A 16,415-nucleotide genomic window follows, 5' to 3' on the forward strand; every position below is an offset into this window, starting at 1 on the left:
ACTCTATGGCATTACCTGGCTCTCTGGCCTTCCAATTTATCCCCAGGCATGTCACAAACTCCTCCCACTTATGCCACATGTTGTGGTGCCTAAGACACAGGTTCACCACTCATTCAGTTAATGCTTGTAGCCCTATTTAGAGGCAAATTGCACGGGAGTCCAATAGCAGTATTTAACTAACCTCTTCAATGTACCTACAGGACCTTATTTTAAAGGTTCCCGTTATTACAGAGCTTGATAGACCACCACCAACTTGGATGGCTTTAAAGAGGGATTAGGTAAATTTATGGAGGATAAGACTACCAATAGCTATAAGTCATGATAGCTATCTATTACCTCCAGGAGCAGAGGCAGTGTGTCTTTGTATACCAGTGGTTGGGGAAAGGAAGTAGTAGGGTACTCTTGCATTCATGTCCTGTTGTGGGCTTCCTGTAGACATCTGGTTGGATATGGTGTGAGCAGAATGCTGGATCAAACTTTTGTTTTGATCCACCATGGCTCTTCTGTTCTTGCCTCCTCAGAACACTGAAGCTCGATTACATGGAAATCCAGACATGCTCCAGAGTGTCCTTTTATTTATGAGTTTTGGTCTTATGTGAAACTGGCAGGTTTTGTACTGCCAAGCAAGTTTTCACTACAGAACTGCTGTCACTGAGCCCTGTCTCCAAAGTGTTGCTTGCACATAGTATTTGCATTCTAGGGCTACAACATTAAAGGACCAATAAGTCCCTTTGAATTCAGTGGGACTTACTTCTTGTAAACATGTATAGTATTGGCTTGCACATGGGTAGATTATCTACAAACTAGCAAAGATGTTTCTTTATGTGCACAGCACACAATTTCCAACCCTCTCCCTGCTAGTGCATTGACATGTCCCATGTCTGTGGATAAGACAGATGACATGTTATCTAGAGCTGGTTATAATCTGGAGACATTGTTGTTTTGCTGCAACAGACTAACACCAAATGAAGAGCCTTATAGCGCCTTAACAGGCACAATCTTTTGTGGACTAGTGCCCACCTTACTGGATATATGTCCAGGTAAGGGCAAACTGTGGCCCTCCAAATATTTTGGCCTACGAAACCCACCAGCCCTAGTCACCATTGCCAATGGTGAGGGATGCTGGGAGTTGTATGGCAAAAACATCTGGAGGGAAACAAGTTGCCCATCCTTGCTATAGTCCATGAAAGTTCATGTAGTCTTTCAGGTATCACAAGGCCCCCTATTGTTTTGTGTTCTTAAACAATGTAATAAGAGCACTGCCAAATCAAACCCCAAACCCATCTAGTCCATAACCCTTCTTCCAATGGTCCCCATCCAGAGGTCTTCATAGATACATTGCACCGGTGATAAGCCAGCGTGGCCTAGTGGTTAGAGTACTGGACAAAGGCCTGGTTCAAATTGCCACTCAGGCATAAACCTGAGTGGGTGAACTTCAGCCAGCCACACCCGCTCTTTCTGGCCGACCTCACATAGAGAGGATGTGAGACGCCCCCGCCTTCCCCGGTCAGGCTAATCTTGCTCATACAGGGAGGGAGCGAAGATAACTTTCCGGGGGCGGGGGCACGGGTCGTCGCCAGAGAATCTTGAAAGCCACCCTGAGCTCCTTGGAAGAAAGCAGGTGTTTTAAAAGGAAATAATCAGGAGATAAACAGGTCAACTAACTGCGTCTGTTTTGCAGACTCTAATGGCCGCAGGAAATTCCCCACCCCCAGGGTAGCTGTGTGGGCTCAATTCTTCTCGTGCAGAGCAGAAGGCCTCAATAACGGGTTTCAGAGCGTGGTCCAAGCCGTCCGCCCAGGGCCTCGCCCCTACCCCTTTACGGCCCCGTCCTTTCCCCGGCGTGTGCTCGGGCCTGCCTTCTATGTGCTCTGGGCGGATCCCAGCGCGGCGGGGGAAGGCTGCATTCTCATTGACAATGTCCCACCCTGTGCAGCGCTCCCTGCCTCCCTATCTCTGTCGCACACACGCGCAGAACGCAGGGAGGAGGAGGCCGCCGCCGCCACCGCAGCAGCAACAGCTGTAGGTCCGCCAGCCAGCTTGCAGCCTGCGCAGCGAGGACAGGGAAGCAGCGAGGAGCAGCAGCGGCAGCATGGCGGGGCTGCGCTACCCGTCGCAAAGCAGCAGCTACTGCCGCACCGCCACGGCCATGAACCTCCTGCTCGGCGTCTTGCAGGTCCTCTTGCCCTGCTTTCGCCCGGGAGAAGCGCAGGGCCAAGGTAGGGAAAGCGAAGGGCTTGAGGAACGGGGACTTTCCAAGCAGAAGGACGGCTTGGCGCAGAAAGGGAAGGGGCGCAGTGATGTGCGCGCGCGGTTGGGAGGGCGGGTTGCGACGGGGAGAGCTGAGCTGAACCCCGCAGGCGAGCCGCTGCCCCCGTGTGCGCCAGCAAGCCGCTGCTCTGCTCTCTCCCCCCTCCTTCCTTCGCCTCCCTTTGTGCCGCGGCAGCTCTGCGCCTCTGTCTTCATGGTTCCCAGCCTTGCCAAGACGAGAGGGAGAAACTTGAACGAGTTCCCCCTCCAGCCTCGTTGAGGGGGAGCTTCGTGGCTTTGCCTTTCGTCTTTCTCCCCACCCCCCTTTTTAACGTCCGTTTTTTGGGGGGCGATGAAGTGCGGCGGGCCGGACCCGTCGCATTGTGACGGGCCGGACCAGTAAATGGAGCGGGGAGGTGGCGGGAAAGCGGACGACGCGTTTACAGACACACACACGCACACCCCGCATGGTGGCTCCTTCCATTTCTCTCCCCCCCACACACACACACACACTCTTGGCGCGACTGCTGTTGCTTCTCCCCCGGGTGGGCGGGGGCAACATGCTGCAAGGGCTCGCGCTGCTGAGAAAGACATGCAGCCCCTTCCCCAGCCGCCGCTTGGAGGGGGAGGAGGAGGCCCCGTTCTGATCTTTACTCTCTGCCGTGAAAAAATAGATAAAACAATTGGCTCCAAGCACACCTTTCGTGCGCCAGGTTTGCCGTCCTCCGTTCTTCCACATGTGATCAGCAGCAGCGTTTAATATTGAAGCGCTTCTTAGCCTAGGCACGAAGCAAAACAAAGCCCGACCTCAGGCATGCAGCGCCCACTGCGCCAGGCCCAATCATTCAGGGGGAGGATTTACACCAGCAACGTGTGTTACTCGAGACCCAGGCCTCGAGGCAGCTTTCTTGCACTCCATTGAAGTTGCGATTTGGCACTGAATGAGGCTTTTGTTTGTTTGTTTTCACCTAGCAATTGATCCTATCCCCAATGTGGTGGAGTTGTGGCAAGCTGAGGAAGGGGAGCTCTTGATGCCTGCTCAGGTAAGGACATTTGGGGATGGTGGTGACATGTAGGACACTAAGCAGGCAGGGAAAGGGAGAGCTCATCCTGCCCAACAAAAACAAAACCTCATCCTCAAATCAGCAGGGCCGGCTCTACCATTAGGCAGAGTCAGGTGGCTGCCACAGGTTGGAAATGTTTGGCGCTGTAGCAAGGTGTTGGGAGTTCAGAGCTGTGTGTGCTACAACCTGCTTTGTACCTCCTAAGCAAGCTTCAGGTGTGATAGAGGATGCTATTCCATCACCATTGTTGAAGATTTAATTGCCAGTTTGGTCAGCTATTGCACATGGAATGGGAGAGGGTGCTGTTGTGTCCTTTGCCTCAGGTAGCGAACGATCTCAGGCCAGCCCTGACAAACTGTTTCTCCTCTGCGCTTTGCAACCTTGTCCTCTGCATGATTTTGCAAGTCATGGTGGCTTCAGGTTTAGAGATGGCAGTAGTAGTGTTCAGTGGGGGAAGCAGTACTTCTGCATCACCTTCCCCCAGGGTTTTGGCAGCAATTCCTATTTCATTATGAGTCTGAAAGGGAAATGATGTAGACATCAAGTAACATGTGATTCTACTGCAAGATGTTGTACCTGATATTTGTAAGACATCCCCATCTGATATAGTACTGCAACATTGTTTCTACAGGGGTGACTGTAATTCCTGGGGATATTTACTTGAGATCAAATCTCATTAAATTCAGTGACATAAACATGGATAGGATAAGTTTGTTAGTTCTGTTTTTAGTAACTTCTTTTGTGTTTGTAAACGCACTGTGAGGCACTGTATCAGGGCATAAGCTTATATGTCTCATGCTATTTTTTTTCCCTTTGCAGTATAATATGCTGAATTTCCCCCTAAATGTTTCTAGTAAGGTGATAGAATATAGCCACTTAAAACAGAATTTTCTGGGTTTTGTATACAGGTGCAAAAATAAACCACTCTCAAGTAACATTTTCATAAAAGGAAATATAAAAATATAATTGTGAATTATTTTATTAATACATCAAATGTTAGTGTGGATTCAGCATTGGTAAATTGACAGTGTAAGAGGTAGTGACTGGTCTAGAAAAGCCTACGTCTGCTTACTTTGGCTGTTCGGAATTAGTTCCATTGGTCTCAAAGGGACTGACTTCTGAATGAAAATGTATAGGATTGTGCTGCGCTTTTGCGAGTTCCAGAGAAGGGTATAGATCTGAAGGCTGTCACAATTACCATCATAAGGAGCAGAACATGTAGCATAGGAACATCTAGAAGGTTGGGGCAGAAATTTCAACATCACTGTTTCCCCTAGCAGCTTTCTTTGCTCCCATCGCTATACTCAACCCTGGAGCTGCCTCTGCCATCTGCCCAGGTGAAGAAGTCCTTCCTTTTGGACTAAAAACTGCTGCAGAGTGTTAGCTGTGTAGTATGTCTATGTGCAACAGTTGGTGAGGAATGCAACCAGGAGGGTGCTATTGCACTCATGTCCTTCTTGAGGGTTTCCTCTAGGCAACTGGTTGGCCAATGTGTGAACAGAATGCTGGACTAAATGGATGTTGGTCTGATACAGCATGGCTCTTCTTAGTTCTTATGAAATGTTAATATTTGTTTATATGTTCCTATATTTTATTTGTATTGATTGTTTGGATATTCTTGTACTGATGGTGTCTCATTAGCTGCTTTGAGTTTTAGTTGGAAAAAGAAAAGCAGGGTATGTAAAATGAGTAAAATTAAAATGGTTTGATTTCCTGGTTTGTTAGCTAACTTTGTTTAGAGCAAACCACAGTTTCCCCAAGGTTGTATGTAATGCAAAACTGTTGTTTGTTCTAAAGCTGTCATGCAGAGAAAGAGGGAAGGGGTCCATGCAAACTTGAGGCTCTCTGCAGGTCATTCACAATATTTTTTAAGCCATGGTTTAGATTAGTATCTGAACTGGACTTGTGTGCATTGAGATTCCATGGGAGCACGTAAAAAGGGCAGAACATCACTGTCACAGTTCTGATCTTTTATTTCACCCAGCTGCCCCAACCTCCATTTCTTCCTGTCTGAGGGGCAACAGCCCACATTTGGCTTTTGTTTCACCCCTTGCTAATATCGCAAAGCAGATCAAGCCACCGCACCAGTTTCACATGCAAAGACATATAAATGTTCAAGCAGGTTCTGTGTTGAGTGTCTTCAGTTGGAGTTAGCTAACTTTGATGAGAAGCCAAATATCATGTCCTTGGAACTAGAATAGCTTTAAGAGCCTTTACCTGAAAGATAACAGAAATATTTTTTTTCCAGTATGGGAAAAATATTTATTTACCCATATCATCAAATATTCTTTCCCCAGTGGGGCCTTCTCCAAACTAGTGGGCAAGTTCCTCTTCTAATCCCTTTCACTCAGTATCTTCACTATGAAGAGTGTCAGTAGCATGACTTCCTACTGGTATATATTTTCAGACATACTAGTATCAAAATAGTCTGTCTGGTTTAGGCATCTCCATTGCTGACCATTCTAAAAAGCAGCAGTGAATTGAAGATAGATCTTCATAATTGCTATAAGAGAGAAATAAGTGGATTCCAAACAAAAGAGCGGTGTTCATCCATATATGGCTGCTTCTTAACATGCCTTTTAAGGAGGGAATTCAGTTTCAGGTTCTAAAGCTGGCCCTAATTGTTTGGAGGTTTGATATTTCCCAGTAGCTTCTATTTTTTGTTGTTCAGCTTGTATGTAATCCTGATGCCAAGATATTAACAAAATGTTTGGCTAAAAAGTGAATTGAGAGTTACTCTTTTCTTTGTTTGTAAAGTACTCAGACTCCAAAGTTCTTATTTTAAGGACTCATGGAACTTCAAAGATTGTTGGATGACTTCGGAATGCCCATAAAAAGATAGAAGAGACATTTTCCATATTTTTTAGGCGTATGAATAAAGCAAACAGTGAGGGTGAGGAAGTTGAAAAGCTGTTATTGTGCTTGCCCACATTATGCCTATTTTAGCCATTTGCAGCCTAAAAGGAAAAGAACCGGCTTCACTAAACTTTGCTTACCTGGTCACTTGGAGATGGTTCTTGTTTGCCACAAGCAATTGTGTTTGCAAGCCTGTATTTAGGGTACTTATAACAGTGGTGAAAATAAACCTTCATATTCACTACGAATTCAGAAATTTTGTGCCTGTGCTCATCTGAATTTCTGTGTGTACACCTATATGAAGAGGATACTTCAGTGGGTTGTAGTGGGTCCTAGCCCATTCATTGAATGAGCTGCAGGTAACTTTTCAGGGGAATAAGAATGAAATCACTGTATTTGATGCCCCTTACCCCAGCTAGCAACTGTTTCATGTTGGTCCTGGTTTAGTAAAACTAGAGTTGTTTTCATGTGCTTTAAACAAGCACATGCAATTTTAACCATAATTGCTGTGTGTGAATATAAACCATCAAACTGTATATGAAAGCAACCACAAATAGCTGGTTTGTTTTGAACTTTCTTTTGTGGGATCATTGGCTAATCTCTCTTTAAAGGGGCAGTAATTCCTCTTTTACTTGTGTGGTGTTTGTGGGCATATGTTAAATCAAATGAAGTAGCTGTGAAGGTGTTTAAAAAGATAGTCTTGTCCCAATTGTTAGCTGTTTCACAGATATATTACTAAAATGACCATGGGCATTTTCCAAAGAATTTGGAATAAGACTTGACATGAGATAGATTATACAACTATAATAAAAATTTATACTAATTAAAAAGGTAACCCTAAAGAAATGAAACCTAAAAAACAAGGAAGATTAAGTTTGGTAAGGCCAAGTTTGAAAATATGAAGCACCTGCTCCCTGTCCAAATATGAATGCTGCCCCAAATACATAAAGGAATTGGTGCAGAGGGTAGCAGCTGATTAGAGCCTTATCTTTATTTCTGCTTGTTTCACGAAAACGTATAGCCTGATGAGGTTAATCACTACCTTGTATAGGACTGCTGATGAAATCTTCGTTTATTTGTATTTTGACCATAGACTACAAGTATGACTGAGGTCTAGTTAGGAAAATGTGTACTATCTTACCTTTAAAGGTTGCGTTATATGTTGTTGTTGTTCAGTCGTTAAGTTGTATCCAACTCTTCGTGACCCCATGGACCATAACATGCCAGGCCTTCCTGTCCTCTGCTCTCTCCCGGAGTGGGCTCAAGTTCATATTCATTGCACCCGTGATGCTATCTAGCCATCTCATCCTCTGCCGCCCCCATCTCCTTTTTCCTTCAATCTTTCACAGCATCAGGGTCTTTTCCAGAGAGTTTTCTCTTCGCATTAAGTGGCCAAAATATTTGAGCTTCAGCTTCAGTATCTGTCCTTCCAAGGAGCACTCAGGGTTGATTTCCTTTAGGACTGACTGATTTGACCTCCTTGCAGTCCGCGGGACTTGTAAGAGTCTTCTCCAGCACCACAGTTCGAAAGCATCAATTCTTCGGCGCTCAGCCTTCCTTATAGTCCAGCTCTCACAGCCATACGTTACTACTGGGAAAACCATAGTTTTGATTATGCGGACCTTTGTTGGCAAGGTGATGTGTCTGCTTCTTACTATGCTGTCTAGGTTTGCCATAGCTTTCCTCCCAAGGAGCAAATGTCTTTTAATTTCAAGGCTACAGTCACCATCTGCGGTGATCTTGGAGCCCAAGAAAATAAAATCTGTCACTGCCTCCATTTCTTCCCCTTCTATATGCCAGGAAGTGATGGGGCCAGATGCCATGGTCTTAGTTTTGTTAATGTTGAGTTTCAAACCAGCTTTTGCACTCTCCTCTTTCACCCTCAACAAGAGGCTCTTGAGATCCTCTTTGCTTTCTGCCATTAGGGTGGTATCGTCTGCATATCGGAGGTTGTTGATAATTCTCCTGGCAATCTTAATTCCAACCTGTGATTCATCCAACCTGGCGTTTCTCATGATGTACTCTGGATATAAGTTAAATAAGCCAGGTGACAAAATGCAGCCTTGTCGTACTCCTTTCCCAATTTTGAACCAGTCGGTTGTTCCATGTCCAGTTCTTACTGTTGCTTCTTGACCCTCGTGCGGGTTTCTCAGGAGACAGGTAAGGTGGTCTGGTACTCCCATCTCTTTAAGAATTTGCCAGAGTTTGTTGTGATCCACTCAATCAAAGGCTTTAACGCAGTCAGTGAAGCAGAAATAGACATTTTTCTGGATTTCTCTTGCTTTCTCCATGATCCAGCGAATGTTGGCGATTTGATCTCTAGTTTCTCTGCCTCTTCGAAACCCAGCTTGTACTTCCAGTAGTTCTCGGTTCATATACTGCTGAAGCCTAGCTTGTAGGATTTTGAGCATCACCTTGCTGGCATGTGAAATGAGTGCAATTGTATGGTAGTTTGAACACTCTTTGGCGTTGCCCTTCTTTGGAATTGGAATGTAAACTGACCTTTTCCAGTCTTGTGGCCACTGTTGAGTGTTCCAAATTTGTTGGCATATTGAATGCAGCACTTTAACAGCATCATCTTTTAGGATTTTAAATAGCTCAGCTGGAATACTGTCATCTCCGCTAGCTTTGTTGTTAGGAATGCTTCCTAAGGCCCACTTGACTTCACTCTCTAGGATGTCCGGCTCAAGTTCAGTGACCGCACTATCATGGCTAACAGGGACATTAAGATCTTTACTGGATAGTTCTTCTGTGTATTCTTTCCACCTCTTCTTGATCTCATCTGCTTCTGTTAGGTCCCTGCCTTCTTTGTCCTTTATCATGCCCCGTCTTTGCACAAAACGTTCCCTTGAGATCTCCGATTTTCTTGAAGAGATCTCTAGTCTTTCCCATTCTATTGTTTTCCTCAATTTCTTTGCATTGTTCATTTAAGAAGGCCTTCTTGTCTCTCCTTGCTATCTGCCTTCAGTTGGGTATATCTTCCCCTTTCTCCCTTGCTTTTCGCTTTCCTTCTTTCCTCAGCTACTTGTAAAGCCTCATCAGACAGCCACTTGGCTTTCTTGCATTTCTTTTTCTTTGGGATGGATTTTGTTGCTGCCTCCTGAACAATGTTAAGGGGTTGCATTATATATTACTAAATAAATAATTGAAGAACTACTGCTATTGGTGACAATTTGAGTGATTGAAAATAACCCCAAATATGACGTATCCATGACAGAATCTGGATCACTGTAATAGAATTACAGGCCTAAAAGTTGTCTGGAGATGGTTTTAATCTCCATGCGCTAAAATACATGTATATCACATTTAAACCCTATTACAGGATAACCTGTGTTAGTTATTTATTTATTCATGTATTATATACTGCTTAATATAATAAAATCTTGGAGGATGCAATCCTATTGAGATACGCACCCATCACTGAACTTGGAGGCGACTGCCTATCCAGTGCAAGGTGGGCGGAGCTCAGAGGGGATCTTCTCTTCCGAGCTCCGGCCACCCCGCATCTGCGGCTAGATGGCCAGTTTTGGCTGTCTAGCAGTGGGACCTCAGAATGGGCGGGAGGCCAGATGATGCATAGGAAATGTCGTACCAGCACTCCCCGATTCCAGAAATGCCCCCTTTTGTCCCGCTCTGTGCTGCTCTTACGAGCATGGAGCCCAGGGATGTTCCGTGCTGCCTATGAGGTGGCAGGGGAGGGGTGGGGAGATGGTTCTCCAGGAACCAGTCTTGGAGTGCGGGCTCCAAGGTTGGTTCCCAGAAACCAACCAATCCTATGGCTGTCTAGCCACTGTCTAGTGGCCATAGGATTGTGCCCTTCGTGATATTAAAAATCACATTTAAAATACACTATTTAAAACAATTTCTGCTACAATAACAATACAAAGGAATACACAGAGCAGTAAGATGGAGTAGTGTATGATGAACTGCAATCCATTAATTAATTCTGATACTATGGCAGGAACTTGAAGACCAGGAACTTAGAAAGTTCTATATTTACCCATTGCCAAATGATTCAAATGAGGAAGCCTAGCATATTCTCTAGGGAAGTCAAAAACATTAGAGATATTGCTCACCAGACCTGGGAACAAGAATACAGCTTATCTTGTTGTTCTAGGTATATTCTGTCATTCGTGTGCATGCATGCCCTCATACACAATCTGTGTTATGAAGCTGCAGCTATTACAGCCTCTAGGGACTGCACACTGAATTTTCTTGTATCGTATATGAATGTGAGTGGAAGCGGTGTGTGTCTGTTACATTCTGATAGTCTGAAGTAATGACTGGTGAAACTGTCAAGTTCGGTCTCATTAAGGTTTTCATTTTCCTGCTGTCAAGCACATTTGGACAATGTCCCTCTTCGGATTGTGAGCCCTTTTTCACCCTGCATGGAAATTTATGTTCCGTGCAGGAATGTAATATTATAATATATTCCATGTATATCCATGGGCATTTTTCAAAATGAACACATTATTTGTATGCTTTAATAAGCGTATTTACCGTTGAGAAAAGCAGCTTTGTGGGCGTTTTCAAATGTACGCATTCTTTGTGCGCACATCTCAAATTTACACTATTTTTTTGTTAGACATTCCCACTGCCCCTCAGAACTCTTCAGAAGTCTTGGAAATGTATGGATGTCATGAGTGAAGTGTTTAGTCTCAGGAGGAGGTGTGAACTGAGTATTCTTGCATTAAAATGAGAACCCAATAAATTTCTCCCCATCCCTTTTTAAAGTATATAAAATTAAATTTCTTGCTACTTCCCTGCCAAGGATGACAGGAAAAGCCATCACAGACTCAAATGGGACAATAATTTAGAATCCTGGTACTGAAGCAAAGCCTGTCTGTAGAGACTCTCCAAGAGGAAATTGGGAAGCCCAAGTATGGTTTGAGATATTGACCTGAGTTCAAAAATTGTGAATGGGATTCACCAGAATCATTTGCATTAAATTACAGGGCTGCCAGTAATAGGCTTTGGGGACCTTGCTTTCCCAGGGCCTAAGATTATGAATGGAATGCCACTCTTCAACTCTTTTATGAAGCTATGATTTCCTGGAGTCTCCCAGGAGTCTCCAAGCAGCTGCTGATACATTGTTGCTGATACAGAAATGTTGCTGATACATTGGCCGTTGTCCGCTAGTGTGTGTGTGTGTGTTCCTAATTCCTTTATTCCTGTTGTTTTTCTCTGTGTTTACAATCTTTAAGTGATTCTCCTAATCTTATCTTGGCTTTTCAGTGATACCCTTTCCACATATAATGTTATGATCTCCCTACTTTTGATCAGCTGATGGGAGCTGACGAATTGCAGATGGGGAAATCAGATACCTCCAGGCATACTTGAAGTCTGAAACGATGTTGTATGTCAAAGGATGTCAGCTTGTGCTTGCAGCAAGTTAGAAAGGCCTAAATGATTTTTTAAAAATTCTCAAGAAACCTACACTTGCAAACACATGTATTTATATAGGTTCACTTGCAAAGGAACTGGTGTTGGTTGTGATGAGAGTACAGTGGATGCTACAAATGGATCTGCTTCTGTGTGATCCTTTGTCCTTTTCTCACAACTTTTTAAAACATAGGTGTGGTCTTGCAGCTCACTCCTGCATCTGAACAGACATGGGTGGGGGGATGCAAATGGAAGAATTATGATACATGTGCTTGACTCATGAACTGATGGGCCTTTTCTCTGAGTTAGGCTTGTATTCTGGAGCTCTACGGTGATTCTTTTGTGTGTAGACTCATATGGAATAAAACTGATTTGAGTGCATTTATGTCATTACAGTGGGAAGTCAACCTGAACTCATACATCTGTTATGTTTTGATGCCAAATAGGGGTTCACTTTTGGACAAGAGCATACATTTAAAGCTCTTAGTTAACAGTGGGAAACACTTAACTAAACGTATGCCATCCTGTCTCTTAAGGTAGCTCAGTGTTTGCTAGTTTCACAGAAGATAAACCTTAAAAACCTAGGTGCTCACATCTTGGCCTGCTATGTGGAATTACCTGAGGCATATGAAAGGATGAATGGGGCTGTATTTCAGAGGGCCATATTTATTTTATTTATTTATTTATTTCATTTCTATACCGCCCAATAGCCGAAGCTCTCTGGGCGGTTCACAAAAATTAAAACCAAACAACACACAATAAAACCATTTAAAATATATAGAACATTAAAACCACAATATAACAATACAACCACAATAAAACCTAGCAGCAGTGCAAGAGTTTAAAATACAGATTTAAAACAGCAAAGATAAAAATTTAGAAAGCTAAAATGCTAAAATGCCTGGGAAAATAAAAAGGTCTTCACCTGACGCCGAAAGGAATACAATGTAGGTGCCAGGCGAACCTCACTAGGGAGCTCATTCCAGAGCCGGGGTGCCACAGCAGAAAAAGCCCTCCTCCTAGTAGCCACCTGCCTCACTTCCTTTGGCGGGGGCTCACGGAGAAGGGCCGCTGAGGATGATCTTAAGGTCCAGGCAGGCACATATGGGAGGAGGCAATCCTTCAGGTAACCTGGCCCCAAGCCGTTAAGGGCTTTGAATGTTAACACCAGCACTTTGAATCGGGCCCAGAAATGGACTGGCAGCCAGTGCAGCTGGAAAAGTACTGGCGTAATATCAGCTTGCAAGCCAGTCCCTGTTAACAATCTTGCTGCCCTATTTTAGACCAGCTGAAGTTTCCGGACCGTTTTCAAAGGCAGCCCCACGTATAACGTATTGCAGTAATCCAGACGAGAAGTTATCAGAGCATGGATAACTGTAGCTAGGCTATCTCTGTCCAGATAAGGGCGTAGTTGGTATACCAGCCTAAGCTGATAAAAAGTGCTCCGTGCCACTGAGTTCACCTGTGCCTCAAGTGACAGTTCTGGATCCAAGAGCACCCCCAAACTACGAACCTGATCCTTTAGGGGGAGTGCAACCCCCTCCAGAACAGGTTGAATATCACCTAGCCGGGCAGACGAACCACCCACTAACAGTACCTCCGTCTTGTCTGGATTAAGTTTCAGTTTATTAGCCCTCATCCAGTCCATTACCGTGCCCAGGCACTGATTCAGAACAGCCACTGCCTCACCTGGTTTTGATGAGAAAGAGAGGTAGAGCTGGGTGTCATCTGCATATTGATGGCACCTCAGCCCACACCTCCGGATAACCTCCCCCAGCGGTTTCATGTAGATGTTAAACAGCATGGGGGATAAAATAGATCCCTGTGGAACCCCATGGCATAATTGCCATGGCACAGAGCAATAATCCCCCAGCACCACCTTCTGGAATCGGCCATCCAAGTAGGAGCGGAACCACTGTAGTGCAGTGCCTCCAGCTCCTAACCCAGACAACCTATCCAGAAGGATACCATGGTCGATGGTATCGAAAGCCGCTGAGAGGTCCAGGAGAATCAACAGGGTCGCACTCCCCCTGTCCCTCTCCCGGCAGAGGTCATCCCACAGGGCGACCAAGGCAGTTTCCGTTCCAAAACCAGGCCTGAAGCCCGATTGAAATGGATCTAGATAATCCGTTTCATTCAAGAGTGCCTGGAGCTGTCCTACAACCACCCGCTCAAGCACCTTGCCCAGGAAGGGGATGTTGGCCACTGGCCTATAATTGTTAACATCCTCTGGGTCCAGGTTAGGCTTTTTCAGGAGTGGTCTAATTACTGCCTCTTTTAAAGCGGCAGGCATCACTCCCTCTCTCAAGGAGGAATTTACAACCTCATGGACCCAGCCGGACAACCCCTTCTTGTTTGATTTAATAAGCCATGAAGGGCAAGGGTCAAGCACACAAGTGGTCGATCGGACTTGGCCAAGCACCTTGTCCACATCCTCAGGCCTCAGTAACTGAAACTCATCCAATAAAACTGGACCAGATGGTGCTCTGAACGCCTCTACCAATGGAACTGCATTAATGGTGGTGTCCAATTCATGACGAATCTGAGCGACTGTATCCTCAAAGTGCCATGCAAACTTGTCACAGCGTGCTACCGAGGGTTCCACCGTCTCTCTCCCTGGCCCAGAATGTAACAGGCCACGAACCACTCGGAAAAGCTCCGCTGGACATATCTGAGAGAAGGTTGTACTGAATCCCCTCCCCACCCCCAAAAGAGGATTCCTGTTCCTTTAATGCATATCTATGTGGCAACCAGCTTGTGGGATTCTCTGAAGACTGTATTTGGAGCTACATATGGAAGTAATAAGGCATTGTTACCCATGCTGCCTTTTGAAAATGTCATGAGTGGTTTTACTCCTCAGTGATGTATGTCCGCTTTGACATCTTGGCTTTTAAAAAAGGTGTTGCTACTTGTACTCTGGATAGATATATTTATATAATTTAGATTAAATTAGATAGCTTTTGTTAAGCCATTAAACCTGATCAACTACTAGATAGTGCAATTTCCTCAACTATTGTACTCATTAGAACAAATCCTTAGATTTTATTTGTAGTGTTTTGCTGATACGCACTGGTTTGCAAAATTCAGGGGGCAGATTAAAAAATATTACAATATAGGAGCCCCATTGCTCAAAGTGTTATTGATTAGCTCTAGCTGCGGGATTGCTGACATACAAATGTACACTGGAAACGTATATTTTTTTTTGCTGAAAACCTTTTATAGTATTTTCTCTGTTCACTAGGCTGAAACAGAGGAGGATGTGGAGGAACATCCACAAGAGCAAAGGTAAGCAAAATTATATCATGAAACGGTAAGCCACATTTGCATGATTCCATGTGGTAACAGTGGAGTCCATTACTTTGAATAATTTCATTTATATTGCATTTTTACCAGAGAAATGTAAGATTAGCAGTTAACATATTTTGCTTATCATTGTTGCACCCATTATTTTCTTTGGCCTCATCTTCTTCCTTTGATCATTTTATGGGACACTTCTTGTATAGGAAATGATTTTTATAGATGTCAAACTGAGTATAGATATTTGCCTTCTGTTGCTGTCATTTTGAGTGTTAGAGAACATGCAACTTAATCTTAAATAGGTACACATAGGATTACAGCCTTAGATGCTGTGCTAGAGTGGCATAAAACTAGTATAAACAGAACCTTTCTTATTGTGATAAAATAAATAATAAAACTGACTTGTCGCCTTGCTGTTAGTTACCATTTCTAGTAAAGACTCCATACTTTCTTGTTTGCTGCCCCATATGCTCGGAGCTGCCTCCCAGAACATCTGTTTGATGCCACCACTCTTCCTTCAAAACGCACCTTTCCATAAAGCCTTTGGGACAACTCCCTAGCTGCAGTGTTCTTCTGTAACTCACCCAGTAACTAAGCCTAAGCTCATGAAACTGAAATAATTGCTTAATTGTTTTAAGGAGGGAACCCTGTTTACCATGGCTTCCTCTTCTGTTGTTCAGCTGCTTGGGGCAGAGATATATCCTCTTATTTTTTGTAAAGCATCATGCACACTGATGGCACTAGATAAATAATAAATAAAACAGGCTTCTTGGGCAGTGTTAATTTCTCTTGCATTGTTTTACAAGTTTAATTCTTGAAAATGTTGAACTACCTAAGGCAGTATGAATAAAATACTTTTCCTTTTCAGCATATCGATACAGACAGAAATTAAAATAAAGTGAAAGTAAATGCTTAACATGCAGAAGTGAAAAGGGTCTTGTTGGGGTTTTTTTTACATTTAAAACTGAATTTGGTATTCATTATTTCTCCTTACTTCATTCTTATTATCTAAAGTGGGAGCAAATTACTTCTACCTTGCCAGCAGGCGATTAATGCCCAGAGAAGATGGTAACTGTACTGCTTCTTGTAATTCTGTCAGGGAGAGGGAGGATTTTGTCAGTGGAGGCTGTTTTTGACATGTGTGTTGATTCATTAACTTTTCTGAATGTTACCTTCCCAAAGTGGAATCCACTCGATGTTGCACTGGCCATTTTCAGGCCTCTAAGTGTCCCTTGTTGTGGTTGCATGCTCTCCCAACAACTTGTTTGTTCAAGAACATGTATGCCAGTCTATGAATAGCTCTTGGCATAAGCTAGTACTTACGTTTCTAATAATTTATCTCTGTAAGCTAACAGCAGAGTACAAAAGCAGCAACCCATGGATTGCTACAATGCAGTGTAAGTAGTGCCACCCTTGAAGATGGTTCGGAAGATGACTAGTAAAAAAAGTTAGCATCTACATTATTAACTGGGGCTAGACATATTGAACTTGTCAGTTAAAAAGCCACACTGGCTGCTGGTCCATTTCTGGGTTCAATTAAAGGTGTGGGTTTTACCCTGGTCCCAA

The 16,415-nt window shown here is 44.0% G+C and overlaps 1 protein-coding gene across 6 annotated transcripts in view; it reads left to right on the forward strand.

Annotated features, from left to right (window-relative positions):
• The first annotated feature begins 1,903 nt into the window (after positions 1 to 1,903).
• Positions 1,904 to 16,415, forward strand: part of TMEM131L (transmembrane 131 like) — a 95,310-nt gene continuing 80,798 nt past the window's right edge. For 3 of the 6 annotated variants that reach the window (XM_084856296.1, XM_084856297.1, XM_084856298.1), the window contains exons 1-3: positions 1,904 to 2,219; positions 3,223 to 3,293; positions 14,794 to 14,837. In XM_084856296.1, coding sequence (XP_084712422.1) covers positions 2,093 to 2,219; positions 3,223 to 3,293; positions 14,794 to 14,837 — 242 coding nt within the window. In that variant the 5' untranslated portion in view covers positions 1,904 to 2,092. The remainder of the gene's footprint in view (positions 2,220 to 3,222; positions 3,294 to 14,793; positions 14,838 to 16,415) is intronic. The other 3 variants (XM_084856299.1, XM_084856300.1, XM_084856301.1) reach the window with 2 other exon arrangements.

Source organism: Heloderma suspectum, chromosome 5, assembly GCF_057233095.1.
Source record: "Heloderma suspectum isolate Gila_16-S chromosome 5, 16-S_ref, whole genome shotgun sequence".
In the NCBI taxonomy this organism is placed as follows: Eukaryota; Metazoa; Chordata; class Lepidosauria; order Squamata; family Helodermatidae; genus Heloderma; species Heloderma suspectum.